At 44.4% G+C, this 24,205-nt stretch overlaps 1 protein-coding gene across 1 annotated transcript in view; it reads right to left on the bottom strand.

Annotated features, from left to right (window-relative positions):
- IL21R (interleukin 21 receptor) overlaps window positions 1-23,694 on the bottom strand; it is a 45,036-nt gene extending 21,342 nt beyond the window's left edge. The window contains exons 1-7 of the mRNA XM_083154981.1: window positions 23,558-23,694; window positions 6,146-6,233; window positions 4,143-4,257; window positions 2,819-3,003; window positions 1,537-1,682; window positions 1,280-1,457; window positions 924-1,032 (exon numbers count right to left, since the gene is read on the bottom strand). Of these exons, the coding sequence (XP_083011107.1) occupies window positions 924-1,032; window positions 1,280-1,457; window positions 1,537-1,682; window positions 2,819-3,003; window positions 4,143-4,257; window positions 6,146-6,218 (806 nt within the window). The 5' untranslated portion in view covers window positions 6,219-6,233; window positions 23,558-23,694. The remainder of the gene's footprint in view (window positions 1-923; window positions 1,033-1,279; window positions 1,458-1,536; window positions 1,683-2,818; window positions 3,004-4,142; window positions 4,258-6,145; window positions 6,234-23,557) is intronic.
- Window positions 23,695-24,205: the final 511 nt, after the last annotated feature.

Genomic DNA, 24,205 nt, shown 5'->3' with positions numbered 1-24,205 from the left:
AGTAGTGACCACCTTATTGGTGCCGGTCCTCCATTGTGTATCTGTTTTCATTTGATTCCCACCAACAGGGAATCTGTAGAACAAAAGGCAGCCTAATCCACTTACCAATATGTATAGCGCGATGTTAGGATATTGTTTGAGTTGGGATCGTTTGGTCTACAGCAAGTTGGTCGACAAGCATTAGGTCAACACCATTAGGTCGACACAGGAAAGGTGAACATGGTTCTAGGTAGACATGGGTCAAGGTCGACCTGGGTCTAGGTTGAAAGGTCAATAGGTTGACACAAGCAATATGTCCACAGTGTTTAGGTCTACAGTCAAAAGGTCAACATGGGGTTTTACACGTTTTTTTCACCCGAATGTCAACACAGTCGACAGGGTCACAGTTTCCAACGCATCGCATCCCCTTGCTTTGCTCGCTTCATTCGCGATGCTTCAGGCACATTGCCTCACTGCGCTTGGCACACAATTTTATTACCACTATTAGTGGATGTTAGGGCATGAAATACCGCCTGTTGGCACATGTCGGCTCAAAAAACTGTGAAAAACCCTGTGTCGACCTTTTGACTGTCGACCTAATAATTGTGTCGACCTAATGACCTATCGACCTAAACCCATGTCGATCTAGACCAGGGCTGGGCAACACCGGTCCTCCAGATGTTGATGAACTACACATCCCAGCATGCCTTGCATCAGTTTCAGCATGGCCACATAGCAAAACTAATGCAAAGCATCCTGGGATGTGTAGTTCACTAACATCTGGAGGGCCGGTGTTGCCCAGCCCTGATCTAGACCCATGTCAACCTAGAACCATGTCGACCTAGAACCATGTTGACCCAATGCTTGTCAACCAACTTGTATCCCTATTGTTTGTACTGTATATATACAGTGCATAATATATAAAATATTTATTACAAGCTTACCACTGTGGCCATTTCAAGCATTTCAATATCAGCATGACGGCAATGAGCAGAATCACAGGTAAAAAATATATCAGGGATTTCCAGTTCTGCGAGGAAGTCTTTATAAATTCTAAAGATTACGGAAATAGAAAGATTATAGTGTTTGCAGTTTAAATGAGATGATGATATACGTGACACAAGCTGTGGAGTGGGGGGTGGGGAAAGGATGGGCAGTGTTAGACTGTCAGTGGGGGGGAGGTGAGGGTTAGGGGGAGAATTAGGGGTAGGGTGAGATGTGTCAGGTTCCTGGGCAACACAATTCACCTGTCTCTGAAACCCATAATATAAATATGATAAAATAATAATAGGGTTCATACCATCACCTTGGGTCCTCCAAGTGACGGGGGTACTCCATGCACTCCACTGGCCCCTATATATTGATTTTGGTTTTGGTCGAGCTCGGATTCTGGCAATATATAGTTGATTGGCTTGAAAGGATGACTTTAGGAAGACCACGTTCTTTTCATCTTCAAGGACTTGGATGCACTTCTGGTTCTATTCAAACATAGCAATTGATTACCAAGGAGCCATTGTTCAGGGGGTGACATTGTATTGCCTATACTAACGCTCTTACTTGCCAAGATTCTTTATACTTCTTGAAGCCAAGCTCATAAGCCAATTCTCCATTTCTCAACGTATGGCCATCATAGCTGGTTTTCCAGGAAACATTGTAGCTCTCCGCAAAAGACACCGTGAGATTAAATGGTGTCGCTGGCTTAACTGTTGATAAGAAAACATTTAATTATGAGATTCCAATTAAAAGCTACCATAATTTGTTTGATTAAAGGACATTTATACTCTTTCTAAATTAACATCAAAGAGCTACTGCTTATCTTGGAACTCTCCTCTGTACATAATTTAGAGCAGCGGTTCTCAAACTTTAGGTCCTGACCCAAAAGTGGGTTGCGACCATCTCTGCATGGGGTCGCGACTTCATGTTGTTGTCCGTCAGACTATTGACTTCTCTAATCTCTCAGTCAGTGATCCAAGCATCCAATCTGTTGAATTGTCTGAAGCCTGGTACACACCAGAACGATCCTGATTGTTAGTAGATCGTTAGCAGATTGTGTGATGGTCGCACGATCTGTTGGAGCACACAATCTGCTAACAATCTGCTAACGATCTGCATCCAATCTGATCCCATTCCGATCTGAGTCTGTATCCAGTTGAATGGATCTTTTACAGATCCTACCTGCAGCAGGTAGGATCTGTAAAACGACCAAACGACAGCGTCCAGCGCATCGGATTGGAATCGGATCGGAATTGGACCTAAACATGCCCAATCTACATAGAATCTGCATCCAATCGGTCGGAATTGGATCCAGATTGATGGAATTGAGCCCTAATCGTTCTGGTGTGTACCCCCCCCCCCCTGACTTCAGACTCTTTGGATCATTTTGTGCCTCCACAATGCTGCCATTCTGCGGTAACTTCTTGGTGTCCTGTAATAATTTCTATTGTCTGGCGGGGTCCCAGAGCAAAATAGTTTGAGTACACCTGATTAAGAATATGGGGCCTTATTTTGGTTCATTCTTTCTGACAAAATCCTTCTTAGATGGGCAAAACCATGTGCAATGCAGGTGGGGCAGATGTAACATGTGCAGATATAATTAGATTTGGGTGGGGTTTTACTTCAAAGTGAGATCTATATTGCAGTGTAAAAATAAAGCAGCCAGTATTTTCCCTTCACAGAAACAAAATAACTCACCCAAATCTAATTCTCTCTGCACATTTTACATCTGCCCCCCTGCAGTGCACATGGTTTTGTCCATCTAAGAAGGATTTTGTCAGAAAGAGTGAACCAAAATAAGGCCCATTGTGAGAAGTTGAATAAAGCAAACATTTGGGTGGCTTACACCGGTCACCTATACTGAAAGGTCCGCAGGTCTGATTTGAATGAGAATGCCCATTGACTTCTGCAGTTATGACAACTGTACATTTATCATCAACATTGAAGTCTTCCATATCAATGGTGCAGATGTATTCCTGTCTACCGGCTGAGGAAAGCAGATCACAAGTCTCTTCTGACTCTTCAAGGGTCCTTAAAAATAAAAAATAAAAAAAGATTATTCAATGTAACAAAGGACAAGCACAATGGTGAACCTGCTCAGGCTCCACCAGTGGTAGATAGTAGTGGTTGAATAGGATGTATAATATTGTCATAGAATAGATAAATTGAAGAACAGTTTTGATTTCTCTATGGGAAGCTTAAGCATGGGAAGTGTCAGGGGAAGGATACACCCTAATTGGTGAAGGAAAAGTAATGGCATAATTTAACTGGGTCAAATGGTCATTAGGTCATGGTGGCACTAATTGAGGTCACATGGGGTTTAACAAACAAAATAAAATCCCAAAAACATTTAAAAACTGTGACGATAATTTTCATGTGTCGACTTCTTGATGACTTTATGACCATATAGATCATTTGACCCAGTTGACTACTAAGAAGTAAATTCTGATTGGTTGCAATGGGTAACCACATCTTCAATAGAACTCCCATCTTAGTAAAAAAAAAACTATGGACGGTATTCAATGCAGACCGGCAAGGGGGTTTGTACGGCTAGGATGGCTTAACCTCCCTGAAAACAAGCCATTCTCGCCGTCCCTAGCCATATTCAACATAAGGGAGAAATCCTCGTGTGAGAGGATGGCGAGGATACCCTTAAACGGTGAGGTTCACCGCAAATGCAGCAAATCTGCTGCATTTTGTGGCAAGCCCTGCTGTTTTAATGACCACACTCACCATTTCCACTTCACCGAATGAAACCAGCGAGGTGGAAACAGCGAGTGAAGAGGAGGGAGTTCTGCCGGCGAGCTATCTGATCCAGAGGGTCCTTCTCACAGTATATCCTGCCATATGCAGTCCATAGGCTAAAAAGGCGAACTCCATCAAAATATAGCATTGGCTACCACAGCTAAGCTTGGTTAATCACACAGTATGGGAAAATGTACTAAGACGCGAGTTCTGTTTCACATAGCAACATCCCATTTGAAACAGAACTCCCATCTTAGTAAGTTTCCCCCATTATCTCTACCTCCATAGAAACCTATGGACACTGCTATTGCTACTGAAACTGCAGCAGATATATCTCCACCATACTCAGGATGGATGCTTACATTTTGGGGGTATCTACATAAAATGCCTATTTTGTTATGACAGGGTTGCTGATATCTGCTTACCATTCTGCATGCAGGGTATATGAAACGCTAGCGTTCTCTTCTTTATCTCCATTATAGTTACACGTTAACGTGTCTATATAATCCACAGTGCAGTGAAGAGCTTTACAACATTCAGCTGAAACATCGAGAGATACAAACTTCTTAGTAACACAATTATTCATAGAAAGATTTTAAAATTTCAAATTCAGAATTTATTTTGTCTTTTTTTTATTTTATTTTATTAAATAAAAACTAAACAAGTGCATTCTTCTGCAGACTAAGGGTCGTATCCTATTATTTGCGATGGGTGCGAGGTGCCGTTCGGGAGTCATTCCAAAGCATTTAAACGCTGGCAACGGCACCTGAATTAACCCGATCTCGCACCCTTCACAGGCTCAAATTCAGCTAAAATTGCTCGCAACCCTATGGAGGCGAGCTCTTTCAGGCAAATTCCGTCCACCATGAAGTGCGTCCGGTGCCGTGGTGATTCGCATTCGCAAATCATCCGCGGCTAATAGGATCGACCCCAAATACTTAGTAGAACCACTTTTTGCTGTGATAATGGCCTCAGACTGATGGGTAAGTTTCTACCATGATTTGCACTGTTGGCCTGGTTCATGTCCCAATGCCTGGGCTTCCTATGTTGCAAACTAACTTTTTTGTCTCTTCCACCATGTAACTGGGTCACTGACATTTTCTAGCAACATCATCAGACTGGTTTTGTTGTAGTTTTTCCTCTTCAATTACAACTTCATTCTATCCACCCTCCCATACAGACCAGAGGTATGCAGAGCTCTTGATATGATTGGCTGATGCACCTTTACTCTCAGACAATGAACTCTGTCTTTACGAACACCTTCATAATGATAGCTGGGGGGGAGGGAAGAGTCACCCACAGACCTGCTGAGGAGAGCTGGGGGAAGAGAGGACTCCCTCCCGCAGCCCCTGAGGAAAGCCGAGACGGGAAGTCCCCTGGCTATGCTGCGGTGAGTGGGGGGTTACCGCACCTGGGCTGAGGAGAGCCACCGAAGGGGGGGGGGGGGGGGAGAGAGAGAGAGAGGTCTCCTGCCGCTGTGCTGAGGGGGCGGGAAGGTGTTTCACAAGATTGGCCTAGGGTGCTGAGATACCTCACACCGGCCCTGGGTTTACATGAATATTCCCCCACAGGGACAGCTAGAGGATATATGCAGCAGAACATAAGTGTCTTTGGGCTGTGGGGGCTGGAGCTTAAGTCATATAAGGGGGGCTGGCTGTAGGAAAAATAAGAGGGGCTGGACACGCAAGATGGGATTACTAGTGAGACAGAAGAGAGGTGGCTGTTGAGATAGAAGGGGGGGCTGGCTGGTGAGAAAGGAGGGGAGCTGGCTTGCAGAACATAAGGCGGCTGGCTGGTTAGATAGAAGAGGGCTGGCTGGTGAGATTGTAAAGGTGTGGCTGGTGAGATAGGAGGGGGGCCGGCTGGTGAGATAGGAGGGGGGCCGGCTGGTGAGATACCAGGGGGGCTGGCTGGTAAGACATAAAGGGGGCTTGTTGGTGAAGGCAGAAGGGGAGCTGGCTGGAGAGACAGAAGGAGGCTGAAAAGATGGAATAAGGGCTGACAGGAGAGAAGGAGGGGAGCTGGAGAGACAGAATTTGTGCAGGACATACACTGTTTGGGGAGGAGTCCAATTACCCCTGGTGGGGGTCTGCTTTGCCTCTTTTGTCAAGCCCCACAATTTATTATGGCAGCCCTGTAAAGAATAAAACTTGATTGAATAATTGCACAAACGATGAATATGCCTAATTCTTGCAGTGAATACAGTATATTGCAGTGCAGAGAACCTAAACTGGAAGCTTGTCATACCATGACTGACAATGAGTCATTTCTTTGAAGTGTTCAGAGTTATATATGAGTCAGCATAGGTTTAGTTTGGAGGTTTTTTTACTGATGTGGTTTAGAGGGGGAAAAATGAATATAGAGATTGTCAGAGTACTGAAACTCACAGCGCACCCCAGGCCTAGCGCATGTGTCGCTGCGCACTCACCTATTGCTGTGATGCCGCACAGAGCTGTTAGTAACAGAACTGCAGCACGCTTAGGTTTCTTCATATTTTTCATATCGGATTTCCTTTCCTGTAACAAAATAATGAACAGGTATGATACATTTCTCACAGACGGGTTGGTAATTCATATAGCTGATGGCTAAATCATTACTAGGGAACTGTATATACAAAACCATGTACATTCCTTAGGGAAGAGTGAAAACAAAAGAATAACAATGCACAGTTGCTTTCTATACTTTATCAGGTCAGCTGTGGCCACAAACTCCCATATAGCTATTTGATACTGCACAAAAATAAGTGAAAGTAAAGAAGACAAATAATTAACAAATGTGAATAACAGCACCCCCTACCCTGCAGTGCAGTGTGTGATTGCAAACTCCACACCATGCTAGTTATGGCCCTGGTGCACTCTACATGTGAACACTACTGGTTGCAAGTGCTAATATACATTGGGATAACCGCACTCTGCTGACTGTGAATAGAAATGCTAGCAGATATAACATAAAGTGTTCCCTGCAGGCTGAATGGTAATACACGGTGATGTAGGCCAGTGGTTCCCAGTGGGGGTACTCTGCAGACCAGTTGGGGGTACTTGAAAATAATATTGGTAATGGCGGAAGATGAAAAAAAGTATTTTGATGGCAGAAGAAGACCCATTGCTATGGAGAAGAACCATGTTGTGTCCCTTATGGTTCTGTCTTCAGCATCATCAGCGTCTCATTGTGCTTTTGCCTGACCAGCAATCCAATGGGAGCTTCCCATGCTGCCCATAGACCTCAGCGATCATCTGTCCTGCGCTAACACAGGTGGAAGAAGCAGCAGCATTAATCCTACAGGTGTAAGTGGGAACCCTGGAGACAGTACATAACCAGCGGCCAGACACGGAAGGGCACGATTCCTGTCCGCTACTCTTTAATATTAGGACATGCATAAGGATACGCATACCGCTCACTTCCACTCCACTCGTAAGTGCTGTCTATATTTTAAATTGAGAGGAGGGGGTACTCATCAATGAAAAGCCTAATCAAGGGGTACGGGAGAGAAAAAAAGTTGGGAACCACTGATGTAGGATGTGCACTCTGCAGGCTATAAATGGTAATGCTCACTTACAGTATAATGGATGTGCATTCTACAGGCTGAATGGTTATACACCCTGATGTTGATTGTGCACTTGGCAGATTGAATTAGATCGCACGGTAGTGCTGCTGACACTGGAACCTTGAACAGTACAAGATGAACTGGCACTGAGCAGGTGCAACTGAGGGATTTAAATAGGGCACTCTGGTCAATCAATGGTGAATCTAGTCATGTAGAACCTAGCCACTCAAGGTGTGGACAAGCCTAAAGTCAGCTGATCAATTCATAATGGTGGAACCCATGCAACACCAACTTCAGGGCAACACCAAACATCCAGAAACTAGCAACTCTGCATGCTTATACTGACTGTTCTGACTAGAGATGAGTGCCAGTGACGAAGATTTGGATTTGGATTGGTCACATGGATTTTGATTTTGATTTGGCTTTGTCGAGTGGCAGTGAAAAGCTTTGGATTTTTTTTCAAAAATGGTCAAAAAACACCCAAATCACGTAATGTTTGCGTTTTTTGTCCCTAGAGTAATATTAACCTCAATAACATTAATTTTCAGCCCTTTCCAGACGATTTTGATCACTTTACAGCTCACAATGTTGTTTTCATTCAATTTAGGCCAAGGTCTGCAGCAAGCTGGCTGGTTATTAATATCATATACAGTATACTATGGGTGCAGTACACACAAACAATGATAAAGAAGAGAAAAATTGATTTTGATTTTTTTACTTTAATATCTTAATTTATTTTTAATGCGCAGCTTATATAATGCTGCGTGAAGGCCGAACAATCACACACGCACCTTCTGACACTATACTATGGGTGCAGTACAGACAAACAATGAATAAGTGAAGAGAAAAATTGATTTGGATTTTTGTACTTTAAGTAATTTTAATGCGTAGCTTGTATAGCGCTGCGTGGACGAAGAAAAATAACACACGGAACTTGTGGTGTATACTATTGGGGTGCTGTATACAGCAAATAAAAAAAGAACAGCAACATTTATTTTTATATTGTATTTTCTTTTATGGACAGGGCTTGGATAACACTGCGTGGTCCGTGGAGGCACAACAATCACACACGGAACTTGTTCTGCTTCTGACAGTAGTATATGGTGTATTGGATTGCAGTGCAGCACACCACAGTGACCGCACACCACAATGAAATAAAAATGAACAATGAAAAGCAGACTGACAACCTGCCTGTGTACTACTGTACCCCCCTACACTGACTGACAGCCTGCCTAACACACGACCTGTACAATCACTACAATATAAGTATAATACTGTATATATAATATATAACCCAGCACACAAACCCCTCTGCAGTCTGCACAGCACAAACCCCTCTGCACTGCACAAACCCCTCTGCTCTGTGTCTGCACTGCACTGCCACAAACCCCTCTGCACTGCACAACACCCCTATGCACCACACTAACCCCTCTAGTCTACACTGCACAACACCCCTTTGCACTGACTGCTCTGTACACCTCTGCACACTAATGATGAGTCTGACAAGTTCAACACCCCTCCTAAACAACGCCCAGACCCGCCACAAGCAGAGCTGTGCGCAATTGGAAGCGTGACTGTCAAATTGCGCCGAATTCTGGGGACGCCAAGCTTTTATAGACTCGGCATCTCACAAGAATCCAACGCATGATTCCTGCATCTGGCCGCGCTTGGGTTTAAGAACAAAGCCGGAAACTCGCAAGCTCCACGGAATCCGAACCGCTCATCTCTAGTTCTGACTAGTGGAAGCCCACTGGCCAATGAAATCACAGCGCCTCATGTGGTCCAAGGGATTCTCAGGGGTAAATTTACTGAGATGGGATTTCTATTGTAGATGGGATGTTGCCCATAGCAACCAATCAGATTATATCTATTATCTTCTAGAAGGTGCTAAATAAATAAGTAGAATCTGATGGTTGCTATTAGCAATATCCCATCCTAGTAATGTGTGACAGAATTAGTATACCTGTTCTAACAACTCTCCAGACTGATGTTCATCATGACAATATACTGTATATTACAAAAAAACTTTTTTTTCAGTTTAATAATCATACCTGCTGTAGCCTAATCTATACTGTAATCAGATGAAAGTGCTGCTAACTTCTTGGTTTTCTTCATCTTCTTGCATGGAAGATGTGTAAATGGTTGTGGGCTGCACACTCTGAAACCACCTTGCTTCTTAGGTTCTCACGGAAAAAATATTATATAATAGAAACCACAGTAAGCCTCAATGTTCTGTAAATATTATGCAGAAATCTTCAATGGAATCAGTTACTCAGCCTTGTGATGTATAACCATATTGGAGAAATGTTGGGCATTTAGGTGCAGATAGAAAAATGAAAAACAAAAAGACAAGTACAGAAAATGCCACAAATGGCCTACCACTAAACAGAACACCATAATGACAAAGGGAATCATGGTGGCTGTTGTGGGTTGCTCTATTTATATAACGTATTATTATAGCCCCCTCCCTCTATTCCAGGGAAAATATATTCAGGGTAAATGTCTTCACTCCGCAGAGGTGGATTGGAGGAGCAGCCTCCCTGTGGGGCTCTCCATGATGCCGATGCCAGTAGAGAGTGTACAATACATGATTAGGTCTGCAGTAACATGGTCGACAGATAATTTTCCTGTTGATCTGTGCAACACCAACACAGGACTCTGGAGGGGCAAGTTAATTAAATAGGTGCAGTGTATGTGGTGTGGGCCCTCCCAGGGGCCCATGTGAAACTTACACCTTGCAACCATGTATTAATATATATCAAGGGTGAACATAAGGAACTATCAATCACCCTCTTTACCTTAAGGTCGGTGACCAAGACAATAGGACATCTGCTTAGACTGGAGGAGAGGATGTTTCGAACCCTCAGAAGGAAAGGGTTACGGTGAGGGCAATAATGGGGTGGATCTCAATGCCTGCGGAGCTTGTGATGGCATATACATTAAAAACATTTAAGATAAGGTTGGATAAGTACTTGATGGATTATAATATTCAGAGCTATAATCAACAGGTTATGGGACCAGTGGTTACACTACCGTTTAAAAGTTTTGGGTCATTTAGACAGTTACTTATTTTTGAAAGTAAAGCACTGTTTTAATTAATCAGAAATACACTCTATACATTTTTTTGAAATTCAATAATTTGGTACTTGTGACTTATCTGGGCGCCCGATTTTCTTCATCGCACCTAAAAATCGCGTCAAATCGCATCGCATACAATCAGATTGCATGCGATGCGATTTGCCGCGATTTTAATATGTGAAGGCACCCAGATGCCTGTTTCATATGTGAAATGGCCCCCCAGACCCCATTTTTAATTGTATACCCACCCTGATGGCTAAATGCCCCCCATTGTTAACGACACCCCACTATCAACGCCAACCCGAAGCGTGGCGAGCGCAGCGAGCCCGCGAGGGGCAGCGGTACACGTCCTCCGACCTTTTCATACCCCCACTATCCACGTCGGCGTGGAGTTGATTTTATATAGTGTGGCGAGCGCAGCGAGCCTCCGAGCCCGAAGCGTGGCGAGCGCACGCAGATACCTGTGAAGCCCGCGAGGGGACGCGTATAACTGTGAAGGTATCCACGTCCCCTCGCGGGGCTCGCTGCGCTCGCCGCACTATATAAAATCAACTCCACGCCGACGTGGATAGTGGAGGTATGAAAAGGTCGGAGGACGCGTACCGCCGCCCCTCGCGGGCTCGCTGCGCTCGCCACGCTTCGGGTTGGCATTGATAGTGGGGTGGCTTTAACAATGGGGGTCATTTAGCCATCAGGGACAATGACCCAAAGCACACCTCCAAATTATGCAAGAACTATTTTGGGAAGAAGCAGACAGCTGGTATTCTGTCTGTAATGGAGTGGCCAGCGCAGTCACCAGATCTTAACCTCATTAAGCTGTGGGAGCAGCTTGACCGTATGGTATGCAACTTGTGGGAGATGCTTCAGGAAGTGTGGAGTGAAATTTCTTTAGATTACCTCAACAAATTAACAGCTAGAATGCCAAAGGACTGCAATACTGTAATTGCGGCAAAAGGAGCATTCTTTGATTCAAAGTTTAAAGGACACAATTATTATTTCAAATAAAAATCATTATTTCTAACCTTGCCTATATGTTCTATCCATTTTGCAACCTATTTGATAAATAAAAGTCAGTTTTAATGTAAAATGTGACATTGTCTGGGTGACCCCAAACTTTTTATAGACACACCACTGCTAATTAACCAAATTATCCCTGATTCATCCTGTCATTTCCCATTTAATTGTGTACTGCTCTAAAATATGTAAGTTCCAAATTATTTCATGTCAATGTATATGAGCGGACAAGACTCATAACAGCTGAGCCTTTTGTCTCAGAGATTCACCGGGGTTTATTTACTCACATTGGAACTGCTCCTGGTGATTCTATCGGCATTCACCAGGCCCCACTACCCGTCGCCAGCCGATGGAAGGGGCTCACGCATTCCAGACGCTCGTGAGCCTTGTTCCGTTGGAGCCGCCCTGCGCCAGCTCCCTGCTAAACCTGACCGTCTTCCTGAAGTGGAGATGGGCAGGGAATCCGCTCCCCGCAGCCGTGCTGACAGGGATGAGCAAGCATTCGGGACAAAGATGGAGCGGGCGGCTGACTTCACAGGACGTCAGTTGCCCAACCTCAGCAGGCATCAGCCCTGCCGTGACCCGCGTACCCATTGGAACGGCTAGCGGTTTCCTATGGACGCCCATAAAATGCTGGCCATTCCCATGGTCCAGCACCGCCACCACCCCTGCCTCTCGCTTCATGCAATGAATGGCCCAGCAAGTGTGTAACTAACCAAACCCGTTTGTTGCCGCGGTCTGCCCATGTGCAAATACATGCTTGCGCATGCACCCGAATTCACCCTGTTCCAAGTGATGTAGAATTAGGCCCGTGGTTCCTAATCCCCATACTGCAACACATCTAAGGCAGGGTTGCCTACCCTCCGGGATTGGCCGGGAGTGTCCCGGAACTTGGGTCCCCCTCCAGGCCCTGGAAAGGTAGGCAAACCTCCTGGATTCCACCTAGCCCACCCACTGATCCTTGTCCTGTTGTTTAAATACCACGGCACAGTGTTTAAATACCGCAATTCGCCGCTTTTTGGGAGGGGTGGGGCTAAAATGTCATCATGTTAGCTCCACCTCTACATCGAAGACCCGCTAATCCCAGTATCCCAGTATTTTCCAGACTTGGAGCGGGGCTTGATGATGCCGATCAGTGGCGTAGCTAGAAATATTTTTACCCCCTGGCAAAAAATATTCCGGCACCCCCCCAAGAAGGAGCGAGGTGATTGACTACAGGTGCCACTGGCTGAGCTGACCCAAGCAGCAGTAAGCACTGATCTGGTCCCGCCCTGTAAATATCTAATAAGCGGGGACCCAGCACAGTGCATATTTAACCCCTTACCGCCGCAGCCTGTTTTTGCCTTCCTGACAGAGCCCTTTTTTTCAAATCTGACATGTATCACTTTATGTGGGGATAACTTTTTATTGCTTTTACTTATCCCAGTGATTTTGAGATTGTTTTCTTGTGACACATTGTACTTTAAGTTAGTGGTAAATTTTGGTCGATACAGTCTGTGTTTATTTGTGAAAAATACCAAAATGTCGTAAAAAAATTGAAAATTTTGCAATTTGCAAAATGTTAAATTTTCTGCTTGTGAGACAAATAATCATACCACTCAAAATAGTTAATAACTAACAAAGACCATGGGCGAAATGTAATAGGGTGCGATTTTTGGACGAGTTCCAAAATCGCCAGAAATCGCACCTTTAAAAATCGTGTTTTTTGCCGCGAATTCGCATATGTAATGAGATGCGAATTAGCGGCAAAAAATGCGATTTGCCGCGATTTCGGACGATTTTCAGTCATGAAAATGTGCGCATTTTCAGTCATGAAAACGTGCGCATTTTCATATATGCGAGTTTGGGTAAAAAATAAATAAAAAAAAAAACGGCGTGGGGTCCCCCCTCCTGAGCATAACCAGCCCCGGGCTCAAAGAGCCGGTCCTGGTTTCATAAAATCAAAGGAACAATCAAGTTGGGGTTTCCATGATTTTATAAAACCAGCACCAGGCTCAAGGGCCGGTCCTGGTTCCCAAAATATGGGGGACAAAATGACTGGGGGTCCCCCGTATTTCAAGAACCAGCACCGGGCCCAACCAGCCAGCAGGGTAATGCCACAGCCGGGGGGAGACTTTTTATACAAGTCCCCCCGGCCAAAGCATTCAGCCCTCTGACTGGTCAGCATGGGCAGGGGCCCTGGGGGAGTGCGGACCCCCCCAAAGAAGGGGTCCCCCCCCTCCAGAACTTACCAGCCCATGCTGAAGCCCGGGGCTGTCCTCGATGCCCCTGGGCTGTGGGCATCGAGCTGATTAATGGTGTAAAAAAAATAGATAAAATCCTATTGTGTATTGCTGTGGAACTATGAGTCCCAGCAAGCCTGCACCACATGCAGGGACTTGGAGAACCACAAGTCCAAGCATGTGGGGCAATAAAGGGCCCGCTGGGACTAGTAGTCCCACAGTACTACAAATAGTTAAATAAAAACACACACACACAGACAGTACAACTTTAATACACACCAAGCCCATTCATCCATACTCACCTATGTTGACACGAAGCTTCGGTCCCCTTGTCCAGTAGAATCCAGAGGGGAGGCTGTGGAGAGAAATCATACTCACCACAGACGTCTTCAGCGCTTCCCCGGGAGCCCTGCAGCATTTTCCCCACGATCACCGTCCTCCGGTGTTCTGTTTACATCTGGGGCTCCGCCCCCAGACCGGGACTTAGCCCCGCCTACCAGCCAATGATGGTCCGGGAAAACCCCCATGCTGGACCATCATTGGCTGGTAGGCGGGGCTAAGTCCCGGTCTGGGGGACTCAGTGCTACAGAGGCTGAGAGCGCGTTTGGCTGAGCTATGCGTCTCCATGGAGACGCATAGCTCAGCCAATCAGGACTGAGCTATGCGTCTCCATGGAGATGTATCGGCCAATCGCGCTCTCAGCCTCTGTAGCGCTGGAACAGCGCTACAGAAGCTGTTAGAGGCAACGGAGAAAGCCGGTTCTCCCCGCTGCCTGTCAGTGCGGGGGGAGCCGGCTGTGAAGCAGCCAGACCAGCGCTGGATCCAGGAATGGTAAATAACGCTGGTGTAAAAGTGAGGTGTGTGTGTGTAATAAACTTTTACTTCTCTCTGTGTGTGTTTTTTATAAACATTCTTTTTACAGGTGGACTACAAGTCCCAGCGGGCCCATTAATGCCCCGCATGCTGGGACTTGTGGTTCTTCAAGTCCCAGCATGCGGGGGAGGTCTGCTGGCACTTGTAGTTCTCCGGTATAAAGCAATGTAACGTATGATCGATTTAACCCTATCAGGGCGGCGTCCACTGGCCACGGACGCCGGTGACAGCCCCGGGCTTCAGCCCTGGACGGGTGAAGCCTGGGGGGGGGACCCCTTTATTGGGGGGGTCCCCACTCCTCCAGGTACCCCGTCTAAGGCTGACCAGCCACGGTGCTCATGTTTTGGCCGGGGGACCTTGTATAAAAAGTGTCCCCCGGCTGTGGCATGACACTGTGGGCTGTTGGAGCCCGGTGCTGGTTTCAAAATACGGGGGACCCCTAGATTTTTTGTCCCCCGTATTTTTGGAACCAGGACCGGTCCAAGAGTCCGGGGCTGGTTTCAGAAATACGGGGGACCCCTATGCTTTTTGTCCCCCCGTATTTTTGGAACCAGGTCCGGCTCAATGAGCCTGGGGCTGGTTATGCTTAGGAGGGGGGACCCTACGCCGTTTTTTTTTTTATAAAAACACTTTTACACATTTTTATTAACAGGACCATGCACAGATCTCAATGATCTGTGCATGGTTCTGTCAAATTCGCCTGTCAGAACCTGGTCTATTTTTTTTGCGATTTTTTGCCAAAAATCACACCCTATTACATTTGCGAGTTGTATACTTTATAATGGGAAAACATCTGGATGCGAATTGAAATGTGACTAAAAATCGCACTTTTTTACCGCGATTTTCAACCTATTAAATGTGCGATTTTCGGAAAATGTGCGATTTCGGCCGTTTTTGACCCAAAATCGCACATGTCCAAAAATCACACCCTATTACATTTCGCCCCTCATGTCTACTTTATGTTGCCATCATTATTTCAACCTCCTTTTAATTTTTTTGGACACTAGGAGGCTTAAAATATGAATAGCAAATTCTCAAATTTTCAAGAAAATTTCAAACACTGATTTTTTTAGGGACCAGTTCAGTTCTGATGTGACTTTGAGGGACTTGTATGTGAGACACCCCCATAAATGATGCCATTTCAAAAACTGCACCCCTTACAGTATTCAAAACAGCATTTTGGAAGTTTGTTAACCCTTTAGGTGTTTCACAGGAATTAAAACAAAGTGTAGGTGAAATTTCAAAATTTCATTTTTTAAGCAGATTTTCAATTTTAATACATTTTTCTAAGGAACACAGTATATTTTACTAGAGAAATGTGACTAAAAATTGATTCCCCCAATTCTTTTGTTTTCATAAATATCCTATATGTGGCCCTAGTGTGCACGTTGACCAAACCACAGGCTTCATAATAGAAGGAGCACCTACTTGATTTTGGAGCCTCCTTTTTATGAGATAATTTTTTAGGCACCATGTAGGTTTCTAGGCACCATAAGATGCTAAAAGTTAGGAACCTCCCCACAAGTGACCCCATTTTGCAAACTACACCCCTCAGGGAATTTATCTAGGGGTATAGTGTACATTTCAAACCCCCAGGGGTTTCACAAATTTTGGTACAACTGGGCTGTGAAAATGAAAAATTACATTTTTTTACACAAAAATGCAGTTCTGGCTAAAATTTTTCATTTTCACAAGGAATGAAGGAGACAAAGCACCCCAAAATCTGTGCCGCAATTTCTCCCGAGTACGGCAATGCCTCATATGTGACCAAAAAATACCATTTGGGTGCATGGCAGGACTCAGAAGGGAAGGAGTGATATTTGGATTTTGCAGCACAGATTCTGGTGGAATGAATGGTGGGTGCTATGTCGCATTAGCAAGACCCCCAAAGCACCAATACAGTGGAACCCCCCCACAAGTGACCCCATTTTGCAAACTACACCCCTCAGGGAATTCATCTAGGGGTATAGTGTACATTTCAAACCCCCAGGGGTTTCACCAATTTTGGTACAACTGGGCTGTGAAAATGAAAAATTAAATTTTTTTACACAAAAATGCAGTTCTGGCTCAAAATTTTTCATTTTCACAAGGAATGAAGGAGACAAAGCACCCCAAAATCTGTGCCGCAATTTCTCCCGAGTACAGCAATGCCTCATATGTGACCAAAAAATACCATTTGGGTGCATGACAGGACTCAGAAGGGAAGGAGTGATATTTGGATTTTGCAGCACAGATTCTGGTGGAATGAATGGTGTGTGCTATGTCGCATTAGCAAGACCCCCGAAGCACCAATACAGTGGAACCCCCCCACAAGTGACCCCATTTTGCAAACTACACCCCTCAGGGAATTCATCTAGGGGTATAGTGTACATTTCAAACCCCCAGGGGTTTCACCAATTTTGGTACAACTGGGCTGTGAAAATGAAAAATTAAATTTTTTTACACAAAAATGCAGTTCTGGCTCAAAATTTTTCATTTTCACAAGGAATGAAGGAGACAAAGCACCCCAAAATCTGTGCCGCAATTTCTCCCGAGTACGGCAATGCCTCATATGTGACCAAAAAATACCATTTGGGTGCATGGCAGGACTCAGAAGGGAAGGAGTGATATTTGGATTTTGCAGCACAGATTCTGGTGGAATGAATGGTGGGTGCTATGTCGCATTAGCAAGACCCCCGAAGCACGGTGAAATGATGAACCTAATAATCCATAGATGTGTGGTATATTTTAAAACACTCCTTCATACATAGGCCGGGTTTGTCGGGGCAAGTTTCACAGTGGAAAATAGTTTGCTTTCTTATTCCCTTTTTATAGCAAACTTTGCACCTTTTTTGTGTCCTGCCCTTTTTTCCAGTGGAGGGGATTTCGTTAGGAAAATGCTGCCCTGATACAAAACGGGGGGCCAGTACTAGAAGTACTGGGGCCAGTACTAGAAGTACTGGGGCCCTCTGCCTGCTGGTTCACAAATATTAGGCCCTTTATGACTTCCTCTTGAAAGTGCATAAATTTCCCCGTCTGGCTGGTAGAACGGAATAGTACGTAAGCGTTATACAGTGCCATCTTGATGATATACACGGCCAGCTTCTTATACCATATTTTTGTTTTCCGCAGGGCACTGTACGGCTTCAGTACCTGATCTGAAAGATCCACTCCACCCATGTACTTATTGTAATCTAGGATACCAATAGGTTTTGAGGTGTGGGTACTGGTACCTCGTACAGGGACGGAGGTGGTACTGTCTCCGTGAATTGTTGTCAGTATAAGGACATCCCTCTTGTCCTTATATTTGACCAACAACATATTTTCGGTGGATTGTGCCCTGCTTTCACCCTTTCTCAGTAATTGGGCAACGTGCGTTTTTGGGAGGCCTCTTTGGTTCTTGCGCACAGTACCGCAAGCTGCTGTACCTCTTGAACCAAGGGCCTTAAACAGGGGGATGCTGGTGTAAAAGTTATCCACATAGAGGTGATAACCCTTATCCAGGAAGGGGTGCACTAAATCCCAGACAATCTTTCCACTAACACCTACGAGGGAGGGGGGGGGGCATTCTGGCGGTTCAATTCTTGTGTCCTTCCCTTCATATACCCTAAACCTGTGGGTGTACCCTGAGGTACTTTCGCACAGCTTATACATTTTTATGCCATACCTTGCCCTCTTATTGGGAAGGTACTGGCGGAATTTAACCCTTCCTTTAAAATGTATAAGTGACTCGTCTACACAAATGAATTTTTCGGGGATGTACATCTCAGCAAATTTGGCGCTGAAATGATCAATGACCGGCCTGACTTTGAATAGCCGGTCAAAGGTGGGATCATCTCTGGGTGGGCACTGTGCATTATCGTTGTAATGCAAAAATTTAAGGATCGTCTCAAAACGAGTCCGGGTCATGGCCATACGATGAAGTGGGGTGCTGTACAGAACATCTGTACTCCAATATTGTCTAATTTTTGGCTTTTTAACTATGCCCATATGTAACACCAGACCCCAAAATGTCATCATCTCTACTGCATTTACAGGGGTCCACCTAGCAAATGATGACGTGGGGTTTTGGGCAATAAACTGCTGGGCATATAAATTACTTTGGTCCACCATTAAATTTATAAAATCATCAGAGAAAAAGACTTTGAAAAAGTCAATTTCTTTGAGGCCTGTAGTATCAAATTGGATTCCTGGGTTTGCCAAAAACTCAGGAACCTGGGGCTCAAAATTGTCTGGTGGTGGGGTCCATACGAGATCAATCATTGGAGGGGGGGGTCTCAGCTGCTCTACGGGGGCGTCTTTGAGGGGGTCCCTCATCACTAGAGGAGGAAGAGGAGGTTAAGACCAATGCGATAAATTCATCGCTTTCATCACTGGCTGTGTCAGTGTCAGAGGCAATAAGGGCATATGCCTCCTCCGCTGAAAACAGTCTTTGGGATGATTGGGACATTTTTATTATTTTTGTGTTTGTGTAAGTGTAGTGTTTCAACACGTGTATAGTGTAGGGGGGGTACAAACTTTATTTCAACACGGGGGGTATGTAGTGTGTATGTAGTGCTTTAACACGTGTAAGTGCACTTAAGGGGCAGCAGCTTCAAGGCAGCTTTCGGTACAACCTTGAAGGGGTTAAAAGAAAAAAAAAAAGCTCCTGCGCCAAAAATTGAGCACAGATGTTGGTCAGTAACGTCCGTCACTGATCAGCGCTCAGCGGCCACAGGACACCCACAAAATCACCGTGGGTGTAAAATTTTAAAAAAAAAGACCCCACAGCACCCTCCAAAAAATAAAAATAAAAAAAACTGCTGATCAGTCAAAGGCAACAGGAATTTGATCCAAAAAAAAAAAATTAGATCAACCCTGTGCCAAAAATGCTGATCAGTGATGTACGTCACTGATCAGCGCTCAGCGGCCACAGGACACCCACAAAATCACCGTGGGTGTAAAAAAAAAAAAAAAAAAAAAGACCCCACAGCACCCTCCAAAAAAATTTTTTTTTAAAAAAACTGCTGATCAGTCAAAGGCAACAGGAATTTGATCAAAAAAAATAAAATTAGATCAACCCTGTGCCAAAAATGCTGATCAGTGATGTACGTCACTGATCAGCGTTCAGCGGCCACAGGACACCCACAAAATCACCGTGGGTGTAAAAAAAATAAAAAAAAAGACCCCACAGCACCCTCAAAAAAAAAACAAAAAAAAAAAAACTGCTGATCAGTGATGCAACACTGATTAGCAGTGAGGGGCAGCAGGCGCGCAACCTGACGGGGTATATATAAAAAAAAAAACTGCACCCCCAAAAAGTTGCTGATCAGTTAATTTATACTGATCAGCACAAAAGGGGGGCAGCAGGGGGCAGCAGAGACAAAATTATATTACACAATGACGCTGCAGCAGCAGCAGCACAACAACCAGGAAGCACCAACAACCAGGAAGCACCAGCAGCAGGCAGCACGGATGCCACCACACCACCAACGCTGATCAGGTCAGTATAAGAGGACAGATGGGCACGGAGACCGCTCTGCACGCTGTTCCTGACCGGAATGGCGGCTGCAGGGCTGTCTCCGTTATTTTCTCTGAGGTGTAATGGCTGTGATTGGTCCGTCGGTCTGACGGACCAATCACAGCCTTGGGGGCAGGTGGGGTGAGGTAGGGTGACCACCAGTGACCCCTTTACACCCAGTGGTGATTGGTGCTGTACTTAACAGCACCAATCACCACCGATCCCTGTGTTACCGAGCGCCGTTATTCGCCGGTACACAGAAAACGCTGCAATTGGCTGTTCACATTTGAACAGCCAATCGCAGCGATCGCCGATGGGGGGGGCATCGCTGCCCCCCCTGGGCAATGAGGGAAGATGTCTGCTGTCAGGGACAGCAGCCATCTCCCCTCTGTCACCGCGTCTATAGACGCGGTGACACTTTAAATGCATGACGTACATTTATGCCATGCGTCGGGAAGTACATCCCGACCATGACGTAAATGTACGTCAAATGTCGGGAAGGGGTTAATGAGCAGATCCCTGCCCCATGCATATGTAATGAGACACAGCTCCTAATCATCTAAGACACAGCTCCTAATAATCACTTCTTTTTTTATTTTGCTTTTATTGTTTTCTTTTTTTTGTTTGCTTCTTTCTTTCCTCCAAAAGATAATAAAAGCTTGTTTGTTTTTGTTTTGTCTTGAGACCCACCCACAGCCAGTAATTGTGGGACATATATTTCCAGACTGATTAGACCAGTGGTGGGCAACAGGCGGCCCGCGGGCCGGATGCGGCCCGCGAAAGGCTCATGACTGGCCCGCCACTCAAACCTGTAGCACAATGACAAGCGGCCCAACGGCTGAGCCGCTGGTCATTGTGCCCTACTGCCGCTGAGGACTGAGGAGAGCAGGGATATTTCCCCCTCCCCCTCTCTGTGACCTTCTGCTGCGGGCTCCGCCCCAACTGGCGCACGCGCACTTTATGTTCTCGGAGAGATGTTGCAGGACGCCGGGCAGACAACCATGAGGAGGAGACCGTAAGTACTGCGCGCTGCAGTACCACCCCCCTCCCTGCTGCTCCGGATTGTTGGACCGCTGACCAGGAACTCACAGTACTGCAGTGGCTGCAATGTTATCATCATGTGTATGTATGTTCCGTATGTACATTGCTGGGGAGGGGGGTGGACATACCCAGCATGATAATAACATTGCAGCCACTGTTGTGATTTCCCAGACCAAGCTCCTACGCAGGGGCAGAGATAGCGGGGGCACAGGCAGCTGAACACTGTCTGAATGTGAGAAGGCTGCAGCACATCGCACCACACAGCCCCGGAGTGTTCAGGGACAACTACCACAATTTATAGGTCAGTGTGTCTCCGGGGTCCTGGCAGGGAGGGGATGTGGGGGCTGTAGCTATTCATTGGACTGCATTAATTTTATTAAAGCAAAGAAGTCTGTGTGTGTGTGGTGGGCTATTTATAGTGTGGTGTGCAGTATGTGTGATATACTATGTATGTATTACTGGTGAGCTGTGTGTGGTGTTCTATGTGTATGTGTGCAATATGCCCCCGCCCCCCCCCCCTGCAGGGTTCATTTTATTTGTTAAGAATTTTTTATTAAGGTTTTTATTATTATGTTTGGAGAACCACTGCTATAGATGACACAATGAAACATATAACCCAGGCAAAAGCTTCATATTGGCCTTAAATGTTTAAATTTGTAGATTATTAACCTTCACTCCATATGGACCCAGAAAGGCCAGGTAGGACCCCAAATTTCAGAAGTGAAGGGTCCCAGGGACCCACTTTTTTGGCGGGTTTTCACGATCACTGCCACTGTTCAGAACCCAGCCTCCTCCGCGGCAGTAGCACAGAGAAGGTATATGGTCTGATACACTACACTCAAGGACACCCCCCTTTTGAGAGACCACACCCCCTTTTCCTGAGTGCGGCCCTCAACCATTTACTGGAAGTGTTAAGCGGCCCCCCAACTGAAATAATTGCCCACCCCTGGATTAGACAGTGAAACAGTGATGACCAGTAAATTACCATGTGCACTGCAGGGGGGCAGATGTAAAATGTGCAGAGATAATTAGATTTGGGTGAGTTATCTTGTTTCTGTGCAGGGAAAATACTGACTGCTTTATTTTTGTACTGCAATATAGATCTCACTTTGAAGTAAAACCCCACCCAAATCTAACTCTCTCTGCACAAGTAACATCTACCCCACCTGCAGTGCACATGGTTTTGTCCATTTGAGAAGGAATTTGCCAGAAGGAATGAACCACAATAATCCCCTCCATTAAAGGAGTTAGCTTTTACAAACCAACCTGAATCACCCCCTGTGTTTGCTGCATTTGATGGCTAGTTAAGCTGAATACACACTATAAGATTATCTGTCCAAACGTTCTAGTTTGAGCAAAAATCTGGTAATGTATGGAAGAAAATAACAAGCAACCATTTGCTCCCTTAAACCAAAAAAAAAAAAGAAAATATGGTGGTTCATATACATTGGTTAAATCAAATGGATTTAATCAATTTGTCTGAATGTCCATTTTTGACTGTTTTCCAGTGTTTTTGAGAAAATGGTCTATTGTCATTTGCTCCCATACCAGATTTTTGTTCCAACAAGAAAGATTGGCCAGATAATGTTATAGTGTGTATCAAACTTAAAATTATTGGATGTCATAAATAATTTCTGCGTCTTGTTCTTATTCCTGAATATTGACACAATATTATTTTTGCAGATGCTGTTGGCTTTGTATTGTTTTTGTTATTTCATATTTGGTTGATATTTTAAGCGGAATGGTACTCTATTGGTGTTTATATTGTAATTAGTCCCTGTGACTACCCATTCTATATTAAATATTGATTAAATTAAAAATGACCCAGCATATTTATTTTAAAAAGCATCTATTTTATTTGTATTAGGCAGTTTCAATGAAATATCATATAGAAGAAACAATACTAGTATTGTATTTTTTAAAAGATTACATTCCCCCCAAACAAACGATGGGGTTTCCTGTCCGAGTCTTCATCAGTAAAAGACATAAACCAGAAAAATTGGAATGAATAAACCATTTAATGCAAATGTGTCAATAAAGCTGATTGTATATTGAAAAAAAAAAAACAATTGGCTTGCAATCAACTCTGATACTCTCAGCAATGTACATAAAGTTCCATACAAATAAAAATAACTTTATTAATCACACCAATGTATGGTTTGCTCTCTGATTGGCTAGTATGGACATATATAAATATTTCAGTAGAGCGATTTCACAAATCAGAGACAAATGATCAGGAAATGCTATACTGCATGTAAAACAATAACCCAAACATTATTATGATCTATATTTCCCCATATATTATTAAAGGATTTATGAATTAATAATCTATTGCAAATGTTTAAGAGGTCAAATGGAGAGTGAAAACACAACAGTGTCCTGCTGCCCTAAACATATTAGTAAATTTGTCCAGCAAGAAAACAATAACTTAAGCAAAGCACCAAATAGATTGGGAAGTTCCCTTATTTTTATCAGAAAAATAGATATGCAAAACATTTCTCTCAGACAAATGAAACAAAATGCAAATGCAAAACCTGCACAAACTGTATACAAGGGCGGATGGACAGTGGTTTCCAATAAATAAATTACCTGATTTTAATTTCCAATCATGCTCGTCATAATCATACAGGAGATATTTTCTACAGGAGGGTCATGGGATACAGCAGAGACTGTGGTAACATACATAGGCAAGTTGTACATAGAACAGTCAGCTGTAGGCAGATGTGTAGCTGAACAAGTACAGAAGACATATAGCACATATGTCACTATTGTGATACACAAGGATGTGGTGTGAGGTGGGAGTGGTGATATTATTGCACCCACATAAATTGCCTTTGTATATGTTTGAGAAGAATGTGGGTGAAAAAAAGTACATATCTGCAAAGGTTGTATGTAGCGCCACATATTAGTCACAGTCACGGCAATGACCATCAGTCTGATCTGCTTTGCCCTGATCACACAAAGCGTTTTGAAATCTATGGTTCCTGATATGCAACAAATGCTGACATTATATATATATATATATATATATATCACGCAACTTAGTGGCACTCGCGTAACTTCCAAGAATGTAATAAAGTCAACGTTTCGGTTATTTTAATAACCTTCTTCAGGATACTGAAGAAGGTTATTAAAATAACCGAAATGTTGACTGTATTACAGTAGTTACTGTAGTCCTTCTTGGAAGTTACGTGATTGCCACTAAGTTGCGTGATATATGTGTGATCGCTGGGCTCT

The sequence above is a fragment of the Crinia signifera genome, chromosome 7 (assembly GCF_055691185.1).
Source record: "Crinia signifera chromosome 7, ASM5569118v1, whole genome shotgun sequence".
Lineage (NCBI taxonomy): Eukaryota > Metazoa > Chordata > Amphibia > Anura > Myobatrachidae > Crinia > Crinia signifera.
This window is presented reverse-complemented; position numbering and strand designations above follow the sequence as displayed.